A 9,859-nucleotide genomic window follows, 5' to 3' on the forward strand; every position below is an offset into this window, starting at 1 on the left:
ACTGCTACCTGTGATTGTTTCCCTGATTTAAAGAAAAAAACAGTTACCCCTGGTTGATTTCTAAAAAAAATAAATAAAAATGAATATCACAACGAGCCAGTCTTTTGAACGGCTCTGAAAGGTACGGCTCCCCAAGATCCGGCTCCCTTCAAAGAGCCAAAATGCCATCTCTATATCCCACACTGTCTCAAATGTCTCAGCAAACCACGCGTGGAACCAATATTGGGCCTATTTCCAGGTAACAGTCAATCAAATTAAATGTTGTTTCATTGCACTCAGATGGCAGTAGTGTGTCTGTGCATGCATGTGCAGTTGTGGGACAGCACAGTGAGGTTGTGTCTTGCAGCACCACAGGTTGCACTTACCTCCTGCCTCCACACAGGGGTGCATTGCAGTGCTGCAGGACACCTGACAGCATTTCTCATTTGCATAATTCACATGTTCACATCCAATGCACGGCTCGCTTACTGGTTGCCTAACAACGCTGCGTCCAATAACAGTGCAGTTTGGTTGGACGGCAGCAGAGGACTGGGCTTCAAAAAACACAGACAGCTGCTGCGCTAGGTAGGCTGATCTCATCTGTCGGTGTGTTTGTGCTCGGCTGCACTCACATTAAAATAGGTGAGATTTCTGACAGTTGTCGGTGCTGCTTGGACAATATGACGACCGGACTCTTCAGGACGGCTGCAGGTGTTGTCGATGAAGGAGGATTTTGCTAATTTTAAGAACACCACCGAAATCGGAAACTATCGGATTTAGTTTAGTTGACCCGTTTCACGCCCTACCTGTGAGTGTGTTTATGGTGTGTTAACTTAGCTTAGCTTGTGTCCAGGTTAAGCAAATTACACGCAAAAGGTGACAGTATTTTTTGTAAACAGTTCGGCTAACATGAAATTCATGACTAACCAGACATATTTGGCTTAGTTATACTGTTTAGCACCTGAACGTCTAAATGTATTTCACCATAACTGTAGCCTTTGCTTTACAAACGGTTTAGCAAATTGGCTGAAGTTAGCAAACGTTACATACGTTACCTTCTAAGTCGTTACAAAGTTTGCTCGACGTAAGAATGTCGTGCTAACGTATGGGGGTTTTAAATAGCAACGTTACAGAAAAGACTACTTTACACCAAAACACACTTGACTTTATCTCAGTCAGTGCAACTCAAGATAGAAGTTGTATGTTTTCTGGTTCACTAGATAAGAGTATTGAGAGTTTTTAAGACTCATTGACGCGGAGAAGCAGCAACCTCTATTTCTACTTTAACTCCAGCTTGTATTAGAGGCATTACTGAACATGGACGCACTGTTTTCCCTTTTGTTCAACATAATATACCTGGCAGTCCCTGAGCACAAGTAGGAACAGTACATAGTATAGTTGTGGGAGCGGCTCATGGTGTAGTTTGCTATCTGGTCCAGCCTGTCTCTCCAGAGCATTTTTATATCATGGGATTGTTCTAAAGGCAGAATAGTACAAAAACACACACAGACGGCTCTCTGATTCAGTCCCACTGTAATGGACTCTCATTTTTATCTTTGTAAATCCTTTGGCTTGCGGCTGAGATCATCTCACTACCCAGGAATTTATCTGCCAGCTGCCAATAGGAAGGCCTTCTCAAACCACAATCTAAACCCCACTGGCACACGCACATCTGACAGATAATCCCGTGTGGGTGATGCATCGGCCCAGATTATGCATTGCTGGTCTATCTCATGGCTTGTTGCTCTGTTGCAGGGCTCTGTTCCTGTGGGATTCTCTGATCCACCGGCTGGCTGCTAATCTGTCTCCCTGGTGAAAACTCATGACCTCACATCCTTGTGTCCTGATGCATCGGTAATATGGGAGAGTGGTGGACAACTGAGACATCTATGGGTAATTTTCTCACCTAATGGGGTGCATTTGGTGGAGTGTTTCAAGAATAGACAGTCCCTCAGCTATGCTTATTTTGGGACCTGCTAAAGGTGACCCACATTTTTGTTCTCGTTTAGAGCAGCAACCTAATTCAAGCCTCTTAGCAGGAGGAAGAATGGTAGGTATGATATTCATACAGTTTGCTATATTTTGCCTTTCTCTCTTCTCTGTTCTCAGAAAACTATGAGATCTCCAGCATATCACATGTGACAATGTCACCCTCGAGACGGAACAATCTTGTGTCGATGTACTCTTTTCCCTTCTCCAAAAGCTCCTACAGTGAGCTAAGTGCCTTTTGCATCGAGGATAATATTCCTCAATGTATTTCATACATCAATCAGGTACGGAAATGCCTAGGTTTATAGTATGTGGTGTTTTAAAGTCTGTTCATACAGTCAAGACCTTAACTTTACTGATGTAACATTTTGACACTTATGTCCTTGTTAATGCTCTGTTTCTCCGTGTGTGATTTATACTTGACCTTTTTATTTTCTTTGGACTTAACTTGACTCAGTCACAGGACAATGACACAAGCCCTCTTTCATTCACAGGAGCTTGCCTCGCTGGGCCTCTCTTCCACATGTATTGAGGCCATCTCACCAGGGGGCACCGGTCTGAGCACAGTGCCAGCTCTGAATGCCATGTATGAGCTGCTACAGATTCACAGACGAAATATGTGCAATTTAGAGGAGCTCGAGAGAGAACATCTGAGGAAATCCAGCACCTTGGAGCATGTACAGATGAGCAACACCAGACTCAAGGCATGCATGATCTGCAGTCTCTTTTCTTTTTCTTTTTTTTAGTTCGATTCCAAAGTCGGTGTCTTTTTCATTTCTCAGTGGATCCAGCTCTGCATACCTACTACAGTTTAATCTGCAGCTTTTGTCCTCGAGTAAAGGACAGTAATGCAATTTTCAACCACAAGAGGGAAGAAAAGAAGGCACAATTGTGCACATAGTAAACCCCCTAATCTTTCACAAGAAATGAGTATGATTACTATACCACAAAGACAAAATGACGATTCTTACAAAGTACTGTGCTGGGACGTCTCACTGCTTTATATCATTTGCTTGCTCGGTTAAACTCTTTTGTCTAAACTTATAGATGAAGAAATGAAGATTTGACTGGCAGCAATATAATTTTCTAGTGTCTTGATAAATAATTTAAAATGACAGACTGATTGACTACATATCTGAGGATTTATTAAGTCATCCTGTAATTCTAACATGACAGTCTGCTGTAATAAATCCTTAAATAGATCATACCAGATTTAGGACTGAAGGAGGTTGCTCAGAATTCCATTCATGTAGCTTTTACCTTCAACTAATTGCTTCTATTGTGTATATTTCCCTTCAGGATCAGTTGGAACTGTCCATAAGGGAGAAGTCGGGCCTACATGAAACGGAGAGGCAGCTACAACTCAAAATTAAAACTTTGCAGAGCTGCTTAAAAACAGAAAAAGATGAGGTGGAGCCTCCCTTTATGCTCTAATCACATTTATAAATTTTATGTGAGAATGCAAACTCTAATGGTTCAATCATTCTGGACAGGTCCAGAAGCTCCAGAGTGTCATTGCTAGCCGTGCCTCACAATACAGTCACGATGCCAAGAGAAAAGAGAGAGAAGCTGTAAAGCTCAAGGAGCGCCTCAGCCAGCTGCTGGTTGACCGAAAGGATAAGAAACTCGGTAAAGGCGTTAGTCTTCAGTAGATCTTGGTGTACATCATTTCAGAACAATTCAGTTAAATTTGTGCTCCTCGTTTTTCCCAAACAGCTATCGATGTACTTAATTGCTTGGGACGGGCAGATGGAAAAAGGAGACACTGGAAGACTACAAAAGCAACATCCAGGTATTATGAAAGTCATCCTGTCACCTGTTAAAACCTAGACTGTGCAATAATTACATAAATGAATTTGTAAATTGCTGACTATCTGCAGCCACGAGAACGAGATGTACAAGTCTTTGCTCAGTGACTACGAAGCGAGCCAGAGGTCCTTGATGCTGGAGAACGCTGAGCTTAAGAAAGTTCTCCAGCAGATGAAGAAAGAGATGATGCATATCCTAAGCCCACGCCAGCCCTCCATCAGAGGAGCCACTGCTGATGAGAGCCAGGAGCAGGTATCTGAATCACACACATGCCAATAAACAAACAAGAAAGATGGGTTTACTAAGCTGAGGACTGTACTGATGGGAGCACTGCTGGTGGTTTTCTGACCAAATGCATAATTTGATTAGCCTGTGAGCATGTTCATATGTGTTAGATTAAGTGAGATGAGAAAATAATTCTATACTTTCTGCTGTGTTGCTACAGGCTGACTTGGATGGGGAGAAGGGAGGTGACACCAGCAGGGAATCCCTGGACCAGTACTGTGAGCATGCTAGGGAACAGCTCACCAATAGCATCCGCCAGCAGTGGAGGAAACTGAGGAACCATGTGGAGAGACTAGATAGCCAAGGTACATGCAGCACTCTCACTTGTACTGTAAAAATGACTCAAGTTCTTAAGTCTTAGACACTGTACATTTTGATCCATAAAATTTGTCTTTGGCAAATGATTCACTGTAAGTAAGGTTATTAATAGCTGGGTTCTGGGAAAAAAAATGTGTGACTGTTCCCCTTCAGCATTTATTGACATATTAAGTCTGGAAACAAATAGGGATGGTCAGCTTATCAACAGTGTTTTTGTTTGCCAAGCTTCCCAAGCACAGAATCAGCTGGAGTCTAAAGAGGTGATCCCACGGGAAACCCACGAGGATGAGATGGAGAGGATGAGATGTGAAGTCCAGCAGTGCAAAGAGTTCATTCACGCACAACAGCAGCTCCTCCAGGTCAGTATCTGCTTTTTTTTCCTAAGGTGATGAATGGTCTCATGTACAAAAGTTGCTTTGCAGATTACACACCAGCACAAGAGTCTCCTTATGAGTGCAATTTAAGAAATGAAATTTCAGCTTAGATCAATGAACCCTTGTCTGTCAGACATGAATTTTTTAGTAATGATAAAGAATAATTCAATGTAAAACTGTTTCTGCTTTTGCAGCAACAACTCAACACATCATTTGATGATGAGACTGCAGCTCTACTTAATGATTGCTACACACTGGAAGAGAAAGAGCGTCTCAAAGAGGAATGGAAGCTCTTTGAGGAACAGAAGAGAAACTTTGAGAGGGAGAGAAAGAACTTCACTGAAGCTGCTATTCGCCTGGGGCGAGAGGTACTCGAGTCTTCTGACATGATACCACAGTTTAATGAACCGTTCACTGTGAGGGTTATAAGTGTAGTTTGTTTATTTTAATCTATTTGAATTCCACAGAAAAAGGCCTTTGAGGAAGATCGTGCTTCTTGGCTCAAAAATCAGTTTTTGAACATGACTCCCTTTAGACACCGTAGGAGATGTTCCTCGTCTGATGGTCAAAGTGCCTTATCAATTAGTAAGTCAGTGTAATTTAATATAATAAAATTGATACTTTTTTTCCAACTTACAAGCCTCTTTTTAATCAACACACAATTCATAATGCATATAGTATGTTGCACAATTAAAATTTTTCACTTTCTACCAGCTGCCTAGGGACATGAAAAAGAAAAGCACAAACTGAGTGCATCTAATGGTTTGAGAAGTTGACAGTGTAAAATGCCAAACAGTATTGCTGGAACAAAAGATCCAATCAAAAAGAAGCATTTTTCTTCTAAGATTTGAATATAAACACCTTTTTATGATTTCCTGCCTTACAGGAAGTGAACCAGAGATCAGGATGTCTTCAGTTAACGGTCAGCTGGCCAAATCATCAACCTACACTACATTCTCCACTCCCAGACCATCACGGAGTGCTCCTGTGCCATCCACAACTGAACTTTACCGGACACTCCGCCTGATACCAGACAGCAGGTATTATTCAGTCACTTTGCTCGTGCATTGAGTGTTTCATGTTTTCAGGCCTAGAGTCTGATTTGTGCAGCGTTGTTTTCATAGGAATGCTGCGATTCAGTGACAACAGATCTGAAGTACCATTTAGTACTACTAATGCATTTTGTGTTTGTGTATGAGTAGTCACTCACCGGATGTAGGCAACAGCTGTAAACCTGCCGCTGGTCACGCATGTTTCATGTGTTTGTTACCACTGTCAAAATCCCCTCAAGCTTGTATTGGTGGAAAAATCCCGGGGCTCGCATGCTTTCAGACTAAAAATTTAAAGTTTGTGTAGTAAGGCAGCACTGCTATTTTTTTTTCTGTACAATAACCATTTTAATCACAGTTCTTACCACCTTGTGTACGAATCTTCCACCAAGACAGTTCCTCTGTCACTACATTTAGGGAACATGGAGGTTGCATCCTTCACTTACCTCCACCCATTATGATTAGTTTAAGGAATTGCAAACAAGCTAGAGTGTTATGCTTTATATTTCCCCACCATACAGTAGAATGATAATAATGTACGAGACTAGTGTACGAGTAAGGATCACAGTTCATTGCTTAAAGTGTGTCGCACATTAATCATTAATCTTCTCTTTTCCCTTTATAGTTCCTCCAGACATTCAAATCGAGGACGCTGGCCAGAGTGCAGCAACATCGAAGACGGTGAAACTCGGGTCAGGCCAACAAACGGACTTCGACCTGGTGACATGAGTATCTTCTCTTTGGGTGAAGACGAAAACAGCCTCACTTAAAGAACCTCCAGTGCCTTTAACTTTTTTTGCCACTGGGATGGACTTTAGCATCAATCCATGACTGAATTCCATCAGCACTAATAAACAATTTTCTTTGGACACGCACAAATCATACACCAAAGCTGATCAAACAAGGAAGCCCTTTATGAGTCTGCCATTGTTAATTTCTTTTTCCTATGAACAGATCAACACTGACAATTCAGTTTGTAAGCTATATTTAGAGGGAAGGTGTCTAGCTAGCTGTATTTAAACATATGGTAGTTGGAAATTTCTTCCTAAATATCGATTATATTGAAAGTAACTTTTAAATGTTTACATATTCATTAAGTGTAACTGTCGATTTTAATTTAAGAATATATTGACATTAGATTGATAATGATCTGCTTTGCAGGTGTACGTTTTAATAAAGATTTTTTTAAATTAGGTGTTTGATGTTCTCTATAAGTGGGCGCCCTCTGCTGTGTTTCATGGGAGCTGCACTCACTCTTGTGTGAACAGCCGGAATCCGGATGTCATCATCTTTGCTTTTGTCTCAGCATCCAGCCGATAGTCTCCCACCCACCAACCAACCCAGCGGTTATTTTACTTCATAAACACACCAAGAATGTCGGGGTCCTCCAACCTGGTAGCCATGAAAAAAGTGGTACAGCAGCTCCGTTTCGAGGCGAGCATAAACAGAGTGAAGGTAATCAACTGGTTCATTGGTTTTCTGCCAAATAACGGAGAAATCTCGACCGCTGCCCTGATCCGCTAACAACGCTAGCCGCTGCCAGAGGCTAGCGGCGTGTTAGCCGACAGTCAACAGGCGGGGCACGGCGTTGTTTAGACCGAAGGGGAAGTATTAAAGTGACATAAATGTAGTTAATCACTCAACACTCCAGTAAGAGAAGATGAAGTCGACATCTCAAGCGAGTTGTTGCTACTGTGTGTTTAAGTTACTAACCGAAGATTACTTGTAGCTCTGGGTTGTTTGCTAACTTGTCTTCGAACAATAACTTCATGCGCATTATACTGGTGGATATATAGATTTTCCGCAATTCTCCATTTAATTCATGTAACTTATTGCTCACATTTTACTTTGTAAAACAAAGTCACAAGGCAAAAAAAGGAAATACAACTTTGGGAGCTTCCATCCATCCATTGTCATTAGGGTCCCAGCTGACTTAGGGTGAAGGCAGGGAGCACTCTGGACAGGTCACCAGCATAGACAGTCTATGGTCACCAGTCTATACTTTGGAAATTTGCTGAGGTGAAATAAACTAAGTATTCAGAATAAAACGGGTGACTATGCAGATGTGCTCTGGAGGGTTTTGCTGATTCAAACACTGAAAGAGTTCAGCTGTGCTTGTAATGTTCGCTTATCGTCGTACTTCCATGTAAATGAACATGATCCATTTTTTAGGTATAGCTACAATTCCAGTTTAGCAGCAATCAAATTGAGACAGAAACTTTTCATTTATAGAATAATTTCAGCTTCAACACTGCATCCTGTTTATCCGATCTCTAGGATTCAGTTTTTTTGTGGATTTAAGCCTGGTTGAGTGTCGCTTTAACCCTCCTGCTCAAGCGAAACCTGTGTGATCTCATGCACGTTTTCATTCCTCTTGTATCACCAGGTTTCCCAGGCAGCTGCAGACCTACAACAGTTTTGCATGCAGAATGCCTTGCAGGACCCTCTGCTCACCGGTGTGTCCTCCAGCACCAACCCCTTCAGACCACAGAAGGTCTGCTCCTTCTTGTGAAACTACTGCATTCATTGGTAAGTGTACTAACCTTTTTTATGCACGTTGTTTGTCACATGCAGCACCACATGCAATTGTTATAATTTTCTGAAAGATTTTATGTGAAAAAAATCTGGCAAGTAGCTGATGTACAGTTTAGAATTTCTTTAATGTGTTTTGAATGAGACAAGTGTTCCTTTTGTGGTTATATAAAAGGTGCTTTCTGTGATATGATACCCGTTCACTGTATCAAAACCATTGAATTTGAGTGGCTAGTAAATATTGATTTCCTTTTAGTTTCCCTCAGTAAAACAGATGCTGTGGTCAGCTTCAGTATCAGTGTTGTCAGTGGGGAAAATATCCAAACATCCATAGCAACCTGTCAGATCTCTGCAGCAAATTTCACTTCCTTGCTGTCTTTTTGTGTACTCATTGTGTCTGCTTTATATCTGTGACCCTAAATGAACAAAATTAAATCCCACGAGTTGTCTTTCCATTTTTAGATCTGGTTTTATTTATGCATTTATTTTTTATTCATTCTACAGGCCTTCATTTTGATGCTACAGGGAAAAGTTGACCTCAACACTGCTCCTCATGCCAAGCCATTATACTGCCACGGGATCTCTCAAGTGTAGAACACATTGGAGTCATGTCAGGAAGAAGATCATCTATTTTCAGCCACAGTCATAGTAAAGAAAGGAGACAGTTTTATTTTTCATGGCACAGTGTGATTTTTGAGTAAATTATTGTGCCTTTTCTATTCTATTTTAGTCATCACTGTTCTGGACTTTTTTGTATTTAATGAATAAAAACATTCTTTACTACTCCAAGGTTGCATTGATTGACTTTTTTTGTTTAGTATACATGAAATTGCCGGATAGTGACCAAAGAAAACGAGTCAACGCTGGGACCAGAGTTAGTAGGCGGTGAATTATTTTGAAATATGCGGTAAGGTATCGGAACAATACAGGAAACGGGATTAAAAGCAAATAGGTGCTGCCGAAAACAAAGAACGAAACAGCAAAAAGCGAGCTTTACTCTGAAGGCGATAATACCTATTTTAATTTTGTTTTTTGCATTATTCATGGAAGGGACTCTTAAAAATTGGGAGGAGAAACGGAAAGAAAAAGGATGAGAAAAAGAATGAAATTAATTTTGGCCTCATAGCCTTATTTATTTAATAAATGCTGAAACAACTGAGTTTTGACAGTGCATTGTGAAGGTTCTCTTTAAATATTTTGTGTAAATTACCACAATGCAAAATTAGTTTCTAAAGAAAAAACATTTAGGGCTAGCAAATGACAAGTAAATGTTTTGCGTTTTAAAATTTACTCAGTTTTGTTGTCGATGCTTTAATGCACAACTGATATTATTTGAACTGAGTTCTGTGCTATTGCTTTGTTTACAGTCTAGCAAAGTCTGTGAGCATTATTTGTTTTGTGTATACAATGTTGATCTGTACAGCAACTTATTACAACAATTGGTAAAAAAAAAAAATGTAATGGAATACATCTGAGTGTAACAAAAACCTTGTGAATAACCCTTTTTAAGTGAATGTATTTCAA

The 9,859-nt window shown here is 40.6% G+C and overlaps 2 protein-coding genes across 4 annotated transcripts; both read left to right on the forward strand.

Moving 5' to 3' along the window:
* Positions 1–500: 500 nt before the first annotated feature.
* On the forward strand, positions 501–6,993 carry ssx2ipa (synovial sarcoma, X breakpoint 2 interacting protein a). 3 transcript variants are annotated; one of them, XM_022191154.2, is made up of 14 exons: positions 501–564; positions 1,735–1,872; positions 2,089–2,252; positions 2,463–2,672; positions 3,268–3,378; positions 3,462–3,597; positions 3,685–3,760; positions 3,849–4,029; positions 4,223–4,367; positions 4,606–4,739; positions 4,949–5,122; positions 5,222–5,339; positions 5,641–5,794; positions 6,429–6,993. In XM_022191154.2, exons 2-14 carry the CDS (start codon positions 1,839–1,841, stop codon positions 6,571–6,573), a joined length of 1,782 nt encoding a protein of 593 aa, XP_022046846.2. In that variant the 5' UTR covers positions 501–564; positions 1,735–1,838; the 3' UTR covers positions 6,574–6,993. The 3 variants fall into 3 exon arrangements, with proteins under 3 accessions (XP_022046846.2, XP_022046845.2, XP_022046844.2); XM_022191153.2 differs by having other exon boundaries at positions 505–621; XM_022191152.2 differs by having other exon boundaries at positions 519–787.
* A 77-nt stretch (positions 6,994–7,070) lies between these two features.
* On the forward strand, positions 7,071–9,124 carry LOC110949239 (guanine nucleotide-binding protein G(I)/G(S)/G(O) subunit gamma-5-like). Its single transcript, XM_022191155.2, has 3 exons — positions 7,071–7,258; positions 8,190–8,332; positions 8,840–9,124. The coding sequence occupies exons 1-2, from the start codon at positions 7,178–7,180 to the stop codon at positions 8,313–8,315; spliced, it is 207 nt and encodes a 68-aa protein (XP_022046847.1). The 5' UTR covers positions 7,071–7,177; the 3' UTR covers positions 8,316–8,332; positions 8,840–9,124.
* The last annotated feature ends 735 nt before the right edge of the window (positions 9,125–9,859 follow it).

This window comes from Acanthochromis polyacanthus, chromosome 9 (genome assembly GCF_021347895.1).
Source record: "Acanthochromis polyacanthus isolate Apoly-LR-REF ecotype Palm Island chromosome 9, KAUST_Apoly_ChrSc, whole genome shotgun sequence".
NCBI lineage: Eukaryota > Metazoa > Chordata > Actinopteri > Pomacentridae > Acanthochromis > Acanthochromis polyacanthus.

Excerpts from the sequence above, each read along its gene's own strand:
- ssx2ipa (XM_022191154.2), top strand. The coding sequence starts at position 1,839 with ATGGGAGAGTGGTGGACAACTGAGACATCTATGG. Across the intron at positions 1,873-2,088 it reads GACAACTGAGACATCTATGG|AAAACTATGAGATCTCCAGC; the intron begins GTAATTTTCTCA and ends CTCTGTTCTCAG. Across the intron at positions 5,795-6,428 it reads CGCCTGATACCAGACAGCAG|TTCCTCCAGACATTCAAATC; the intron begins GTATTATTCAGT and ends TTCCCTTTATAG.
- LOC110949239 (XM_022191155.2), top strand. The coding sequence starts at position 7,178 with ATGTCGGGGTCCTCCAACCTGGTAGCCATGAAAAAAGTGGTACAGCAG. Across the intron at positions 7,259-8,189 it reads CGAGCATAAACAGAGTGAAG|GTTTCCCAGGCAGCTGCAGA; the intron begins GTAATCAACTGG and ends TTGTATCACCAG.